The sequence below is a fragment of the Mustelus asterias genome, chromosome 5 (genome assembly GCF_964213995.1).
Source record: "Mustelus asterias chromosome 5, sMusAst1.hap1.1, whole genome shotgun sequence".
In the NCBI taxonomy this organism is placed as follows: domain Eukaryota; kingdom Metazoa; phylum Chordata; class Chondrichthyes; order Carcharhiniformes; family Triakidae; genus Mustelus; species Mustelus asterias.
The window spans coordinates 47,560,271-47,578,474 of NC_135805.1; the positions used below are offsets into that span (position 1 = coordinate 47,560,271).

Genomic DNA, 18,204 nt, shown 5'->3' on the forward strand with positions numbered 1-18,204 from the left:
CTCACCATCAGTGGCTATGTGTCTAATCCAGTCGTAACCTGGCATTAGTTTTTCAGCCAACCTATAGCGTTCAGCCCACCTAAACAGTTCTCTCAAGGTAATGAAGCCATGTTTTCCAGCAAAAACACTTGATCCCCTACGATACGCCTGTTTATAAAAAGAATTGTTAAAGCATCATGTTAAACAAATTAATTCTTTGCAGTTTTCAACAGCTTGCATCTATATCATTGTCATGACTGTTTGCAATTCAACAACGTGTCAAAATTGCTTCAATAATACAGTTGGAGAGGATTCGTATTTCCAGCACATTTAAAAAAAATATTCAACATTTCTCATGAGCTTACATTAAAGACTTCCAAAAACTTACAAATATCGTTCTTAAAAATACCTGCAATTCCAGCATAACTTTAACTAGTTTTGTGCAGTAAGATGGGGGCAAACAGGATCTCTTGTTAAGAATCATTTCCAATTCAGCCCGTGGAAGCTCATCAAAATGCAGCTCTACAAAACGGTTCCTGAATGCCCTCGACAACACCTAGACAGAAGGTTTAAAAGTCAAGGTTAGAAGAAAAAGCTAACTATTATACAAATAAATCTTTCCATAATCTTGAACTTATAAGAAACTACTTCTCCCAAAGACTTATGAAATCTGCGGAATTCGCTTCCCCAGAGTGCGGTGGATGCTGGGAGAGTGAGTAAATTTGAGGAGTTAGACAGATTGTTAATTCGTAATGGATTGAAGAGTTATGGGGAGAAGGCAGGAAAATGGGGATGAGGAGCATATCAGCCGTGATCGAATGGTGGAGCAGACTCGATGGACCGAATGGCCTAATTCTGCTCCTTTATCTTATGAATCTAGGATCCTACAGGCAAGGGCAGACCCAACTATAATAGGGCTGTTGGATAATGTGACCCCAAATAACCCCATACTTTCACAGTTCATGTTGTAATTCATAGCTGACATTTTTTGGAGTCATGAATCAAATCTGTAGACATGCAAAGTAAAAATAGCTGGGGAAATTACTGACGGAATCACAATAATATCAGAGTCAATGGCATTGTGCTTCACACAACTGGAAAATGCAACCGATTTTGTGCTTTAATGGAGTGTCGGATAGTGACTATTTTACCAAATTCCCAAACCTTTAACAAATCAAGAACAGCTCTCAAAGTCACAAACCATACCCTAAGCAACTAATGACAAAGAGAAAAAGTCCTCCCTCACCCTTTTGATATGGTAACCACAGTCCAATGTCACTCCACTGACACCCAACTGGGCGAGACTGCAATTGGCTGCTTCCATTCTTATCTATCCAATCAACACCTGCAGTGGTTTTCACTTCCTGCTCACACACTGACAGCCACAGTCCCCTTAAGGATTTATCCTCAGCCCTTAATTTCTCATCTTTGTATTGCCCCTCGAGATCATTCAAAAACAAGTGATATCAGAAACCAAATCACACACTCACCACCATCCCTTGATCTCTCTGCTATCTGTAAATGGTCAGGTTATGTCTGACATTCAGTACTGGATGCATAGCAATTTCCTCCGTTTAACGTTGGGAAAAACCAAAACTATTGCCTTCCACACCCGCTGCAAGCTCTGTTCCCTAGCCACTGACTCCATTCCCCCGCAAGGCTGAACCACAACCACAGTGCCATATTTGATTTAGGCACGAGCTTCATATCCCATATTTGTACCATTCAAAAGACCGCCATTTCACACCTTTATATCACCATCTGACTTTGGGCCTGTCTCAGCTCACCTGTTGCTGAAATCCTCATTCTTGCCTTTGTCACTACCAGACTCGACTATTCCAACACCTCCCACATTCTACCCTCTGTAAACTTGAGGTCATCCAAAGTTCTGCTGCCCGACCTTCACTTGCACCAGGTCCCATTCCTCAATCTCCCCTGTGCTCACTACAAGGCAAGCAATGTCTTGATTTTTACATACTCATCCGGGTTTCAAATTTCTCCATGGCCTCATTCCTTCCTACCTCTAATCTCCTCCAACCCCGTAACCAGATGCATCCTTTGACCCTGGCATTTTGAGCACTTCCGATTTCAATTACCCTCACTTTCAGCTCCCTGATCCTTAGTTTCTGCAATTTGTGTCCTAAACCTCTCCATCTCTTGACACACCTGTCAGATTCTGCGTACACCCTACCTCTTTGACCCACCTTTTGGTCACCTGCCCTAATAGCGTCTTGCAGCACAAATATTTTTTTTAAACATCCCTGCAAAACACCTTTTTTTTTTTAGGCATTATATAAATACAGATTGCCGGCACGGTAGCACAGTGGTTAGCACTGCTGCTTCACAGCTCCAGGGTCCCGGGTTCGATTCCCGGCTCGGGTCACTGTCTGTGTGGAGTTTGCACATTCTCCTCGTGTCTGCGTGGGTTTCCTCCGGGTGCTCCGGTTTCCTCCCACAGTCCAAAGATGTGTGGGTTAGGTTGATTGGCCAGGTTAAAATTGCCCCTGAGATTCGTAGGTTAGAGGGATTAGCGGGTAAATATGTGGGGGTAGGGCCTGGGTGGGATTGTGGTCGGTGCAGACTCGATGGGCCGAATGGCCTCCTTCTGCACTGTAGGGTTTCTATGATTTTATTTCCTCATGTTTAGTTTCATAAAAATGAACTCCAAGTAGTACGAGTTCCTGGCAGCTATTTGAACAATGCCATTTCACAATGTTGCCTTCAATTATAGTGGCAATATAATCAATGTTTCTTAAGCTCCACGACAATTCACTAGTATTTATAAAGGTCTAATTAAAACAAACATTCACATTGTGGGCTGGATGTGTCCCAGATAGACACCCACCACCCCTGCAAGTAGGAAAACCAGATAAGATTAAAAACAGACCTTCCTGCCACCATATAGTCCAGGTGGGTTTTGGGTTGCAAAAAGCATGAATCTTGGGTGTGCTTTCACTACTTCCTGGGTCTCGGTTATGAAGAGCTCACGATTGTCATCGAGAAGTCGATTAAGTGCTTCCAAGACATCCGTAGGGGCTAAATTCAATTCATCAAGGATAATCCAGTGGCCCATTCGCATAGCATTAATAAGCACACCTAGAGAAAAGAGAGACACGTCAGCACTTTGACAACATTTGTTAATCCATTCGAACTGTTTATGGCAATACCAACAAAAATCATTCATTCTAAAACATTAATGGCCCTGATTTTGTGGTCAGCTGAGAGGGGATAGAGATTCTCCTGTGAACTCAAAAAGCAGCCCACAGAGGATTCAGTAGGTACCAGAGCAGAGACTTTGACTGTCAGTTTTTAAACTTGGCACCTTCTACGAGAGATTTGTGACATCCAGCAACAGGGCAAGAATCACCACCCCAGGCAACAAAAGTAGGAAATAAAAAGCTGGGGGGGGGGGGGGGGGGGGGGGGGGGGTCCTCCGGGTGCTCCAGTTTCCTCCCACAGTCCAAAAGATGGGTTGGTTAGGTGCATTGGCCATGCTAAATTCTCCCAGTGTACCCGAACAGGTGCTGGAGTGTGGCGACGAGGGGATTTTCACAGCAACTTCATTGCAGTGTTAACGTAAGCCTACTTGTGACACTAATAAATAAACTTTTAGGTTCGGGCCATCTTTCCAAATGTTACTATACGAAGCATGTATTATTGTACAAAGACTGGCAAAGTGGCACCACACGATTCTCAGCAGCAAGAGAATGAGGATTGAAGAGACAGAAATTAATCTCACTGATTCACACACACACATATCCCAAGGAATTGAACAGGAGTGTCACAAAGTTAGCTTGGTCATTTTGCTCCACCCGGGGAACACTACCAATGTTGATATGGATGTGCACATCAAGGTAGGAGGTCGACTGAATGATCTCAACACTAACTCAAAAGGCTGGAACAATTTGCATCCATAAGTGGCGAAGATGGGAATGGGTTAATGAACCTTGTAACACTTAAGCATTGAGACCCGAACTCTGTAATACTTAGAGATTTGAGAGAAGCACTGTAGATCTCATTGTTTTCGTGCATCCAAACCAGATAAGAGAAACAGTTGTCCCTGCTGTTTCCCAGCTAATCATGTCCAGGAATGTGGCTCACCCAGCAAGTATAAATTAAGCTAAACTCCATTTTATGTTCTTTTATATTATGTAGCTTTGTTTAACACGGTGGAGTTGACATGTATGCCTTCTGTGATCGTATAATCATAGATTCATATATATTCATTATATACTATTCATCCTCACCGATATAAAGTGTTGTATAGGCCCCTGTACATCAGTTAACTTGTTTGTGCAAACTTATAATCTAAACAACCCACAGGAGTCCACATGGTGGCAACAAAACAGATATTCACAGCCTTGAGATGGCCACGGTTACACGGGAAAGACGCAACTGCCGAGACAGCAATAATCGTGGGAAGATGCAGACGTGACCAGGGGCGAAAATATATGTGTAAATGTTTGCTCTTGACCTGTATTCAGTGAGAAGTCTGGAGACCGCATTAGAGATCGGACTTCTCCCACAATTGTGAAAATAAACCACTGTACTTTGACTCACGACTAGACTCAGAGGCATTATTTACCTACAACAGTGGCTTCCAACAAAAAGTATTGTGGGTTGCCAGCTTGGCTGCTTTGGAACCAGGAAGAAAGGATTATGCAGCACCAGCACTGGACGTTTTAGAATATCATTCTGAACCAATCTACATCACAGGACCCTGGTTAGCAAAGAGCAGAAAAGCTCTTGCTCATGCCTGGTGATAGTGCTGGCTGCTTATTTTGAGGCTTGATATGGAGGCAGCCCTCAGGGCGAGGTAAAATTGAGAGAGACATTTTTTTGGCCATTTTGCTCTCATTTCCTACTCAGAAATATGAAGCAATGGAGATATGAAAATCACCCCACTATCATGGAAAGAGACACAAACAAGAAACAACACCGTAACAGATGGTAAGAAACAATGAAAAAGAAAAGGACAATGGTGCCAAAACTAGCATACCTTAAGAAAATCTCAAACTATTCTTATCGGAAGCCTAAATATAGCTACTGAAGAGTTAATTGTAAAGCAACAGTTTGAGCACAGGCCCAGGACAAAGTGCAATCAAATTTAACATATTAAACTGTCAGAACCTGAAATTGAAAGAAGGGATGCAATGGAGAGTGCAAGGATGCAGAAAAGGAGAGATACACAAGGGGAAGTTAAACAGCAAAGTTGTAACACATTAAAGTTTATAATTGAAAAATTCTGATTCTAGACAAAAGCAACATTCCAACCCCCAAAATTAATACAAGTAGATTTGTTCCTAAGATGTGGAGACTGCTGGCAAGGGCAGTATTCGCTGACCATCTGAAATTGGCGGTGGTGGTGAGCAACTGCCATCTGTGTGGTGAAGGTAACTTGTTGATAGGTAGGTGTAATAACTTCAATCAGGCCATTGAGGTTGGCCTATTGGAATATGAACTCCCTGATTAAGGAGTTAATTGATGGGCCAGTAAGTCCTTTCCTTGCATTTAACCGGGAGTGTCAGTTCCTCTGGCACTCCCAAAGGTAAATTGTTGACTGATAGCGCGCTGTGTACTGCTGTTGGAATTGTAAATGAAGGGATTTTGGTGAAGGGACTTCTGCCTCTGAAGACTCATTACAGTCGGGTGTTCCAGGAATTTTATACAATGATGAACAGCAATATATTTTCAAGTCAAGTGGCCTTTGAGGCAGTTTGCAAGATACCCGAGTGAATTGCTGCTTTGAATCTTCTGCACTGGTATCACGATGCAACCGTGGTGGAGGGAATCAACCTTTAAAGTGGTGGCTGGGGTGTCAATTCAGTAGAAAATAAAATACTGCGGATACTGGAATCAAACAAAAACAGAAAATGTGGGAGAATCTCAGCAGGTCTGACAGCATCTGTGGAAAGAGAATAGAGCTACCAAATCCACTAACTTGGCTCTATTCTCTCCCTACAGATGCTGTCAGACTTGGAGATTTTCCAGCATTTTCTGTTTTTGCGTCAATTAAGTAGGCTGCTTTGTCCTGGAGGAAGGTGAGGTTCTTGGACATTGTTGAAGTTGCACGCAGCACGACAGTACAAAGTATTCCATCATACACTCCTGAAATGAACCTTGTAAGTCGTCAAAGGCTTTGGAGAATTACACATCATAGGATACCCAGGCTCTGACTTGCTCTTATAGATGTGGAGATGCCAGCGTTGGACTGGGGTGAATACAGTAAGAAGTCTCACAACACCAGGTTTATTTGGTAGCAAATACCATAAGCTTTTGGAGCGCTGCTCCTTCGTCAGATGGAGTGGAAATGTGCTCTCAAACAGTGCAAACAGACACAAAATCAAGTTGCAGAATACTGATTAGAATGCGAATCCCAATCCCTAAAACCAGCCAGGTCTTAAAGGTACAGACAATGTGGGTGGAGGGAACATTCAACACAGGTTAAAGAGATGTGTATTGTCTCCAGACAGAACAGCTAGTGAGATTCTGCAAGCCCAGGAGGCAAGCTGTGGGGGTTACTGATAGTGTGACATAAATCCAACGGTTTAGGCCGCCCTCACGTGTGCGGAACTTGGCTATCAGTTTCTGCTCAGCGACTCTGCGCTGTCGTGTGTCGTGTTCAAGTTGCATTCTTGGACACACGCATCTCCATTAAGGACGGTTACCTCAGCACCTCACTGTACCGCAAGCCCACGGATAACCTCACGATGCTCCACTTCTCCAGCTTCCACCCTAAACACGTTAAAGAAGCCATCCCCTACGGACAAGCCCTCCGAATACACAGGATCTGCTCGGATGAGGAGGATCGCAACAGACACCTCCAGACGCTGAAAGATGCCCTCATAAGAACAGGATATGGCGCTCGACTCATCGATCAACAGTTCCGACGCGCCACAGCGAAAAACCACACCGACGTCCTCAGAAGACAAACACGGGACACAGTGGACAGAGTACCCTTGGTCGTCCAGTACTTCCCCGGAGCAGAGAAGCTACGGCATCTCCTCCGGAGCCTTCAACATGTCATTGAAGACGTCGAACATCTCGCCAAAGGCCATCCCCACACCCCCACTTCTTGCCTTCAAACAACCACGCAACCTCAAACAGACCATTGTCCACAAACTACCCAGCCTTCAGGAGAACACTGACCACGACACCACACAACCCTGCCACAGCAACCTCTGCAAGACGTGCCGGATCATCGACACGAATGCCATCATCTCACATGAGAACACCATCTACCAGGTACACGGTACCTACTCTTGCAACTCGGCCAACGTTATCTACCTGATACACTGCAGGAAAGGATGTCCCGAGGCATGGTACATTGGGGAAACCATGCAGATGCTACAACAACGGATGAATGAACACCGCTCGACAATCACCAGGCAAGACTGTTCTCTTCCTGTGGGGGAGCACTTCAGCAGTCACGGGCATTCAGCCTTGGATCTTCAGGTAAACATTCTCCAAGGCGGCCTTCACGACACACGACAGCTCAGAGTCGCTGAACAGAAACTGATAGCCAAGTTCCGCACACATGAGGACGATCTAAACCGGGATGTTGGATTTATGTCACACTATCAGTCACCCCCCACAGCTTGCCTCCTGGGCTTGCAGAATCTCACTAGCTGTTCTGTCTGGAGACAATACACATCTCTTTAACCTGTGCTTAATGCTCCCTCCACCCACATTGTCTGTACCTTTAAGACCTGGCTGGCTTTAGGGATTCGCATTCTAATCAGTATTCTGTAACTTGATTTTGTGTCTGTGCCCTGTTTGAGAGCACATTTCCACTCCATCTGACGAAGGAGCAGTGCTCCGAAAGTTTATGGTATTTGCTACCAAATAAATCTGTTGGACTTTAACCTGGTGTTGTGAGACTTCTTACTGTGCTCTTATAGAGCCAGTGTTTGTACAGTTGGCCTATTTAAATTTCTGGTCAATGGTGACTCCAAGGACACAGATGATGGGAGATTTATTCTTAGTCATGCTGTGAATCTCAAGGTGGTTAGAATCAGTTGTTCTGAAGGATAAGAGGGCTACAGGAGCCCTCTTATATGGAATTATATGCACCCTTCAAAAGGAGTTGGATTAATCAGCAATAAGAAGCAAACTGAAATATCTTAGTTCCTACTTTTGTAACCAGGTTTTATCTGTGCAGTAGAAGTACCCAGGCTGCAATTAACAATATTATGCAAGTAGAGCACATTACATCTGCATGAAAAATTAACTTTGAATCATTCACAATCTTCGTGAACCATTTTCTATTACCTTCAATTAAAAAATAATTGCACAAACCTTCCTTAAAGACCAATTTTCCAGTTTCATCGGATGCATAGCAGCCAATATATTCCTGAATGTCTGTGTGTTCGTGATTATTGATCCGCACAGAGTGGTTCCCAGTCGCCGCTGCCAACCAGGAAATCAGACTGGTTTTACCAACTGATGTCTCTCCTTGAATAAGTACTGGATGAATCCTTGAAGCAAAAACACCAAAGGTTTTATTGTAAACAAAACATATTACTGCCATTTGGCTAATCTTGAGCCTTTAACAAAAATAGATGACAATTGTGGTGTTACTGTGCTATTAATATACGTTAAAGGGAGGGACTGCTTTAAGATTGTGTTTTGTTACAAGCAGTTGGTTTGTCTGGCAGCAGATGCAGAGAAAGCAGGATAATTATTCATTTTGCCATGCAAGTGTTTATTTAGCAGAAGGCATAATGGAGTATTTTTTGATTGAAGTAATATGATGAGTTAGGTATACAGGGACTGAGTCATGTGATACTGGAAATGGGAGGAGCTCAGCTTGAAGCAGAAAAGCAGTTTCATTTTAGGAAGAACAGTTGCTGACTGGAGCTGGTTAAATGCAGAAGCCTGGAGGCCCGCTCTCTCTCTGAAATTTCCAAGGCTGTCAACAAAAGTTAAAGCAAGTATGCCTAGATTTTCTAACCAATTTTAAAGCGGGGGTTACGTTTTAAATTATTGCTTAATTGGAACTGAATAGTGATAAGTTGGGAGCGGAGTTTCTTTTCCTATTCAAAAATTGTTCAACAAAGACTGTTCCATTTTGTTAGAGTTACACTTAAACTGTGTTATGAATAAAGCTTGTTTTGATAAAAAAGATCCCCAATTTGTCAGCGAAGCATCCTTTCCTCACATTTATGCCAAAATAGAAAAATTGTTGGGGTCTAGTCTGGCTTCATAATATAGCTTGGACTTTCTGATCTGGCACCCAAACACAATCAGTATGAAATATATTTGATTGAACATACAAATGGAACAGTTGTTTTTCATAGAATCCCTACAGTACAGAAAGAGGCCATTCGGCCCATAGAGTCTGTACTGACCACAATCTCACCCAGGCCCTGTTCCTGTAATCCCATGCATTTACCCTGCTAATCCCCCCGACACTAGGGTCAATTTAGTATGGCCAATCCACCTAACCCGCACATCTTTAGACTGTGGGGGGGAAACCGGAGCACCCGGAGGAAACCACGCAGACACGGGGAGAACGTACAAACTCCACACAGATAGTGACACAAGGCCGAGATTGAACCCGGGGTCCTGGCGCTGATAGGCAGCAGTGCTAACCACTGTGACAGCATGCCGCCCATTTTCGTTTAAAGGTTACAGAGAACTGGATAATGCCATGTGGGTGAACAGATAATGGTGGAGGAAGAGAGCCACAAAATTTGAGATCATAAGAACATAAGAAATAGGAGCAGGAGTAGGCCATCTAGCCCCTCGAGCCTGCCCCGCCATTCAATAAGATCATGGCTGATCTGAAGTGGATCAGTTCCACTTACCTGCCTGATCCCGATAACCCCCAATTCCCTTACCAATCAGGAATCCATCTATCCATGATTTAAACATATTCAACGAGGTAGCCTCCACCACTTCAGTGGGCAGAGAATTCCAGAGATTCACCACCCTCTGAGAGAAGAAGTTCCTCCTCAACTCTGTCCTAAACTGACCCTTTATTTTGAGGCTGTGCCCTCTAGTTCTACCTTCCTTTCCAAGTGGAAAGAATCTCTCCACCTCTACCCTATCCAGCCCCTTCATTATCTTATATGTCTCTATAAGATCCCCCCTCAGCCTTCTAAATTCCAACGAGTACAAACCCAATCTGCTCAGTCTCTCCTCATAATCAACACCCCTCATCTCTGGTATCAACCTGGTGAACCAGGTTATGTTCTTATGTGGGGAAATTTCTTCACACAGAGGGCGATGAACCGGTGAAATTCCCTACCCCAGAAGGCTATGGAGAGCAAATCCCTGAATATATTTAAGAAGGAAACAGACATATTCTGGACTCTAAAGGTGTCAAGGGTATGGGGAGGGTGGGTGTATACGGTGTCAAGATGGAGGATCAGCCATGGTCATGTTGAATGCGGAGCAGGTTCAAAAAGCTGAATGGCCTACTCCTATTTTTGATGTTTCTTTATGCTCCAAAGAGCATCAGAGATCTGAGGGCTAACAGAAAAGAAAATACGAGCAGGGATTGGCTATTCAGCCTTCCGAGCCTGCTCTACCATTCATTATCATGGCTGATCATCCAACTCAGTAACGTGTTCCAGCTTTCCCCCCCACCCCATATCCTCTGATCCTTGTAGCCCCAAAAGGTTATATCTAGCTCATTCTTGAAAATTTATCATGTTTTGGCCTCAACTGCTTTGTGGTATTGAATTCCACAGGCTCACTGCTGTCTGGGTGAAGACATTTCTTCTGATCTCAGTCCTAAATGGTTTACCCCGGATCCTGCAAAAGTAGTCCGGGGTGCGTGTGCGTGTCTCTGTTGAAAGTAGGTCACAATGGAGGTACAGCCTCCCTGCCACCACCCCAGGGGCTTATAAACTGCCAGTGATGGAAAAGTCAAATTCTGCTCCAGGACTTCAGCACACACACTCTTAAAAAAAATGCAGCACTGCCTCAGTATTAAAGTGTTTAGCCAGGACTCCACCTCTCTGGCCCAGTGCTTCAGATTTATAATGAAGGCTTCATGGCATTATTCTAGATTGGGGCTGATGGTTCATATGCCTGCCTCAACCTATTTTAAAATACCACAGTTTATGAAGTGAACTGAAGATGAAAATCACACATTCCTACCCTGCAGCAACTACTCTCGCCAGATCCCTCAGGTTCAATTTGACAGAGGGTGTGAGGATATACAGCTTGTCAACAGACGGTTCCTTATCTCCTGTTGTAATCCAGTAGCCTTCAATCTGTAATGACTGTCCTCCTTTTGGTTCTGGTATTGGCTGAAACGTTAAAGAAAAAGTCATCGTTTCCCCATTTTTAAAATCTGCATGGCTCTTCATTTAGCAATTGATTTGACTTCACCATTTAAACCAAACACAATAGGCGCTAAGAATCTGAAACACCACAATACACAGCCCATTCCTGCAAAGTGCACTGGTAGATTATTTATACAATCTGTCTTGTGTAGTTGACAACCTGTCCAAGTTAATATTAGTGTCACAAGTAGGCTTACATTAACACCTCGATGAAGTTATTGTGAAAATCCCCTAGTCGCCACACTCCGACGTCCGTTTGGGTTCACGGAGGGAGAATTTAGCATGGCCAATGCACCTAACCAGCACGGCTTTCGCACTGTGGGAGGAAACCGGAGCACCCGGAGGAAACCCACACAGACACGGGGAGAACATGCAGACTCCACACAGTCAATGACCCAAGCTGCTGAGGCAGCAGTGCTAACCACTGTGGCATTGTGTCCCACTTACGTAATGCCTTTAATGACCAAAACATTCTAAGGAACTTGGCAGAAAACAATATTTGAAAAAAATTACATGAAATACAATTAGAAGATATTGGGCTAAGTGATAATAGGCTTGGTCAAAGCGGTATACTTTAAGAAGTGTCTTAATGCAGTTTAGGGCATAGGCAACTAAAGGCATTGCCAACAATGGTGGAGTGATTGAAAGTGGGGGATGCTCAAGTAACCAGAATCAGAGCAGTCCACATCTCAAAAGGGTTATTGTGCTGGAGGGGATTACCGAGAAAGGAAGGCGCAAAGTCCCATGGAGGGAGGGGGAAATGAGTTAATGGGACTTACTACCAGTATACAAGCAGCAGTATCTTGGATAACCTTAAGTTTACAAACTGTAGAATATGGAAAATCAGCTAGAAGTGCATTGGAACAGTCGGATTTAGAGGTGATGAAAGCACAAGGGTTTCAGCAGCAAATGCACCGAGACAGGGCAGAAACTATGAAGGTGGAAGACAGTGAAAGTGAGACTGGAAGCTCATCTCAGGGTCATATAGGACACGAAGTTGTGAACAGACTGGACTATCGTGGTTATATCACTGAATTGGCAATTCAGAGATCAAGTATAACTTCCTCCATGGCAGATTTAGACTTTTATTGCGGTTGCAAAAAAGTCAATTAAAGAAACCTGGCAATGCAGCCGTGAAGTTAAACTGCAGTTTTACAGAGATCTGTTCTGTAATTTCCACCAAGGAAGCGAGTTGATTTTACTTGGTCTGGGGTGAGAGAGACCAGTCCCAGGGCAGCGTGGTTGACTTAACTGCCCTGTTGCCGGGTTAGAAACACCCGTCAGCTGTGTCAAACTGATGTGTCACCTTCACAGGGCATCTGACTTGGGGAAGTGAAGCTCATCCTGAGAGTTCACTGAAAATATTATCTGGAGATCAAATTTAACTTCCTTGGATTGCGAAATTGGATATGTCACAGACAGTGATAATTTTCTACAAGTTTCGGCAACTCACCACTGTGGAATGAGCCTTCGTCCCAGATTGGTTTGAAATCCTAAGCCACAGTAAATTCACTGGCAAAAATAGAAGAAAATACCTGATGGAGAACAGCCTTGGCATTGTTCCCAATAATATGAAGGCAGATCAATTTCTCAACGATTGGGTGAGATACACGATCCAGCTGAGTTAGGAAACTCATGCAGAAGCCCTGTAAAATTTCAAAGTTAGCATGGACATGCAGCTCAAGTAACTAGTTCTGTATATATTTGGTATTTCTTTAAAATTCCTAATCAAGAGCAAAAGAACTAGGAGCAGCTGGCCATTTGGCCCTTCTGGCCTACTCCACTATTCAATAAAATCATGAATAATCTGCTCTTAGCCTTAATTTCACTTTTTTTGCTTGCCCTGCTATAACCCCCGACGCTCTTGCAGATTAGAAATCTACCCAACTCAGCCTTGAACATATTCACCTCCACCAGTCTCAAATGCAATCTGGGGTACAGAATTACAAAAAGATCAACAAACCTCTCCTCACCTCAATCTTAAATAGTAGCTCCCTCATTTTTAAATTGCGCTCCTCCATGATTCCTAGATTCCTCCATGAGGGGGAAGAGGAATCATCCTTCCAGCATCTACCCTGTCAAGCCCCATCATCTCTCATTCTTCTAAACTCAATTATCACAGGCCCAGCTTGCTCAACATTTCTTCATACGACCCATTATCCCAGGAATCGGCCTTGCACACCTTCCCTCTGAACTTCCAAGTGCAAGTATATCCCTCCTTAAGTAAGGAGGCCAAAACTGTACCCAGCACTTCAGGCCCAGTCTCACCATGCCCTGCATTACCCTCCTTTTATACTGCAGCCCACTCATAACCATGAAGATGGGAGCGAGGAGTGTAAGACAAAAAAAAATTGCATGGGGTTTATTCTAATCTCCCCACACAGAATATCAGCTTTTAAAGTAAAGGATCTAAATTGGGTTTACATTAAGGGTCAACATAAGTAGCATTTCTATGAGGATGAAAACACCTTTAAATAAGCATGTTTTGGGAACCAAATAAGACATTGCAGTGCACGCTTCAAGCTGCTTTCTTAAAATGGATGCAACAAAATATTCCGTTGCAGTAAATGTTATGTACCCAAGTTGGACAATGTTAACAACAGATGGCATTCATCAGTTACCTCATACAATGATCGTTGAACGTTGTTGCACGAGTTCATTGCTGCAAACTTAAGAGCGCGGCAGAGAGTCCGAAGGCTGTAGTGGGGCCTGTGGCCTGTACCGTCCATTAACTTGACATTTGTCTCCTTGCGCACAGATAAGTAAAACCTAACAAAGACGGGCACATTTTCAGATCAACTATCAGTATTTACAATAACATTGTTATCCATTTGGTCCCTTCAAAATGCTGTTGGGTTAGGAAATTTGCATCATAGAGGATGTGCTCCAAATATTTATAGTATTAACTTGAACAACTTGTAGTGAAAGAGACTATACTGGACTCGTCCAGAATGTGTGGTCTGGTCAATCTCCACTCTTGGGCAGAGTTCCAGCAGCACATCACTTTACACCAATGAAGGGAAATGCAAGAATAAAGGATGAAGTGGCTCAGTGCTCCAACTGGAACTTGTTAACAAACTATGACAATTGCTTTAGGAATAAGAGAACAGATAATAGAGTGTGAGGAGAAGAATATTATACTGAGTCGAAACTCTATGATAATCGCAGAGTTTTGTGGTTGTCTGCAGGGCCTCATTAATATAGACTAGACAATGCACTTCAACACCTTTGTGGGATGTAATGGTTGTACGTGCAATGGTTCTAGAAAGCTACATTATGACTGTCACCCTCCCTCAGACAGCTTGCTTACTGTGCATTATCCACAATGCTGGCTTGTGCTACACGCACATCATAAAAAAATGTTTATTGGTCACAAGCCAGTATTAACAAAAGCACAGGAAGCAAGCTGTCAACAAGATACATTATTTGCACCGTTGAGCCTCAAGGTCTGTTTAAAGTATAACATTATATTGTAGCAACGGGGCAATTTATTAAAGGACATAACAGTATCAAGGGCTGAACCTTGAAGCAAAAGAAACAGAACTTTAGCAATATAAACTGAGTCGAGAACTTGACATCTTATTGAGACTACACAGAGGAGCAACTACATTAACACCTCAAATTTATTTTACTGACAAAGTGACAGCTGTAATAAAAATACAACCCAAGCAATATAGTCAAACTATTGCTGCCACCCTCACATGAAGCCATATGGAACAGTGTTTATTATCTTCACTGCTAGCATTCCCTTTTCTCTCTCCATATACTTCAATATCCAGAACTCAGAAACATCAAGTTATCCTTACTCAATGATCCCTTGAATAGTTTTCTTGTTGACATTTAATCCCTTTAAGTAATCGGATACGAGGATTCGGAGATCTCCTTCATCTTCTAGTTCCTCAACATACAGCTCTGTAAATCTGTCAATGTAGAAACCAGCAAAATATCAGCATCATATTTTATCATTCAAAATGAGCAAAGGAGAGCCAAAATGAGGGCAAGAGAAATCAATAACATGAGAGCAGTCAACAGTCTAAATATATCCAAAAAAGGTTTAGGCCCAAGAATAAAGTGAAGAGATTAATATTTGAAAGATTTATGTCCAATTCTGTCATTGAGAAAAGGCAAATAAAATTGTTCCGTAATCGCAAACGAAAGATGGACAATTTTGGTATTAAGGTATTTCTATTCAGAACTCTTAACAATTCAAAGAAGCATGTGTTGCGAAACAATAAATTTAACATTTGGAGAGGGGTGGAACAGACAGTTTATGAAAGTAGAGAGAGGAACTTTTTAAAAAAATAATTAATTGCACAAATATAGAAGTTAGAGCCATAAAGTTAAAGATAATAAATGGAAAATTAATATTCACAAGGAACAAGGTTGCAAGTCTGAGATCGACACATCAGTTAGTTTAACATCCACAAGAAAATAAAATGATTTTCTTCAGATGAAAGCTCAGTGTTCGCAAGATGAGTCTGTGTGACTAAGAGTAGGCACGACAAATTCTTATCCAGTGCAGCTTAACAATTGTCAGCTACCCATCCAGTTCAATTTGTTTATTAAATGTGTCATTTTTTAGGATGAAGTCACAAGGAATTTTTTTTTCGTTCTTTCATGGAATGTGAGCATCACTGGCAAAGTCAGCATTTGTTGTCCATCCCCAATTGTCTTTGAACAGATACCATCTCCCTGGCCCTACACTCAACCATGGGACCCCTAGATAACAAGGAAGCTTATGTCCGACTCCTATTTATTGACTACAGCTCAGCCTTCAACGCCATTACCCCAACAAAACTCATCGCCAAACTCCAAGGCCTAGGACTCGGCTTTTCCCTCTGCGACTGGATCCTAGACTTCCTAACCCACAGACCGCAATCAGTAGGAATAGGTAATGACACCTCCTCCACAATTATCTTCAACAGCACTGCCCCGCAAGGCTGTGTCCTCAGCCCCTTATTATACTCCTTATACATTTATGACTGTGGGGCCAAATTCTGCTCCATCTCCATTTTCAAGTTTGCTGATGACACCACCGTAGTGGGTCAGATCTCAATCAATGATGAAACGGAATGCAGGAGATAGAGAATCTGGTGAAATGGTGCAACGACAATAATCTCTCCTTCAATGTCAGTAAAAAAAAGATAGTCATCGACTTCAGGAAGTGTAGTGGAGGACATGCCCCCTGTCTATAATCAACTGTGATGAAGTGGAAAAGGTTGAGAGCTTCAGGTTTTTGGGTGTCCAGATCACTTGCCCTGGTCCGTCCACACTGACACCATAGTTAAGAAAGCCCAGCAACGCTTCTACTTTCTCAGGAAGCTAAGGAAATTCAGCATGTCCACTACGACTCTCACCAATTTTTACAGATGCACCACAGAAAGCATTCTTTCCAGTTGTGTCACAGCATGGTATGGCTCCTGCTTTGGCCAAGACGCAAGAAATTACAGAGGGTTGTGAATGTGGCCCAATCCATCATGCAAACCAGCATCCCATCCATTGACACTGTCTAGACTTCCCACTGTCTTGGAAGAGCAGCCACCATAGTCAAGGACTCCACGCTCTCGGGACATACTCGCTTCCACCTTCTTCCATCAGGAAAAAGATACAAAAGTCTGAGATCACGTACCAACCGACTCAAGAACAGCTTCTTCCCTGCTATCAGGATTTTGAATGGACCCACCATATTATGCTGATCCTTTTCTGCACCCTAGCTTTGACTGTAACACTACATTCTGCACCCTCTTCTTTCCTTCTCCCCCTATGTACCCTATGAAAGGTATGCTGTGTCTGTTTAGGGTGCAAGAAACAATACTTTTCACTGTATCCCAATACATGCGACAATAATAAATCAAATCAAAAATCAAATATCTCAGAAAACAATTAAGAGTCATCTCATTGCTGTGGATCTGGAGTCACCTGTAGACCAGACCAGGTAAGGATAGCAGATTTCCTTCCTTAAAAAAAAAGGACATTAGCGAACCAGATAGGTCTTTATGACAATCAAACATAGTTTTATGGTTACCATTATGGGGACTAGAATTTTTATATTCCAGATTTATTAATTGAATTTAAACACAGCTATCACTGTGGGATTTGATCCAGTGTCTTCAGAGCATTAGCTTGGATCTCTGGATTATTGATCCAGTGACATTACCACTTGGCCACCATCACCCACTGAATTAATAACATTGCATAAAAACTAGCACGGTAAGAGGAAGCAAACAAACAAAAGAAAAGAAAATCTCTGAAACCCTGATTCTACTGTTCAGAGAAGATTTAATGTATTATCTTTTTTCAAACTGTGATACAACATGCTCGAGCAATGAGCTCAATAATATTAATCAAAAGTACATGAATCCATCAAATAAAATGAGCCAAGATAAACAGGGGCACCTGTATATTAATGGTAATGTGTGCTATTTATATGGACTTCCAGAAGATAGCCTATACCTTAGGAGTGCCATTTCAGTGATGAGGGAGTGTTGCATTAAAGTGCGCCTTCTTGTAATGGGACATAAACTGCATGAGCATTTGTCATTCCAGAGTGGCACCAATAGACAAACAGCCAAGACTGCTTCCAATATTCCCAGAGTGCTGGAGAGAAAACGCCCTAGTTCCTGGGGTGGAGCTGAGCAAGTACATGAATCGGAGGTGAAGTGATCTGTCTGCTGCTGTGCATGCTGAGTAAAGGGCACTCCAGTCTACAAAGGCCATTTCTTCTACAAAATCCCACGGTGGCCGCACATCAACCAGTATGACTGGCCTCACAAGAATCTGGGGACATAAAGGAGGCAGACAGCAATGGAAAGCAGCGGTGATCCCAAAGTGCCAGATACAACAGCTTTGCAACAGGCTGTGTGCCCCATAGTTGCAAAATAGGAACATGGGACTTAAAAGCAGGAGTTGGACATTCAGTTTTGCTCAT

General features: G+C 42.9%; 1 protein-coding gene across 1 annotated transcript in view; it reads right to left on the reverse strand.

The window, feature by feature from the left end:
• The window catches only part of mdn1 (midasin AAA ATPase 1), a 194,542-nt gene that overhangs the window by 131,396 nt on the left and 44,942 nt on the right, over window positions 1–18,204 (reverse strand). The window contains exons 20-27 of the mRNA XM_078212495.1: window positions 15,083–15,196; window positions 13,898–14,045; window positions 12,812–12,922; window positions 11,089–11,240; window positions 8,278–8,456; window positions 2,867–3,075; window positions 389–535; window positions 6–147 (exon numbers count right to left, since the gene is read on the reverse strand). Of these exons, the coding sequence (XP_078068621.1) occupies window positions 6–147; window positions 389–535; window positions 2,867–3,075; window positions 8,278–8,456; window positions 11,089–11,240; window positions 12,812–12,922; window positions 13,898–14,045; window positions 15,083–15,196 (1,202 nt within the window). The remainder of the gene's footprint in view (window positions 1–5; window positions 148–388; window positions 536–2,866; window positions 3,076–8,277; window positions 8,457–11,088; window positions 11,241–12,811; window positions 12,923–13,897; window positions 14,046–15,082; window positions 15,197–18,204) is intronic.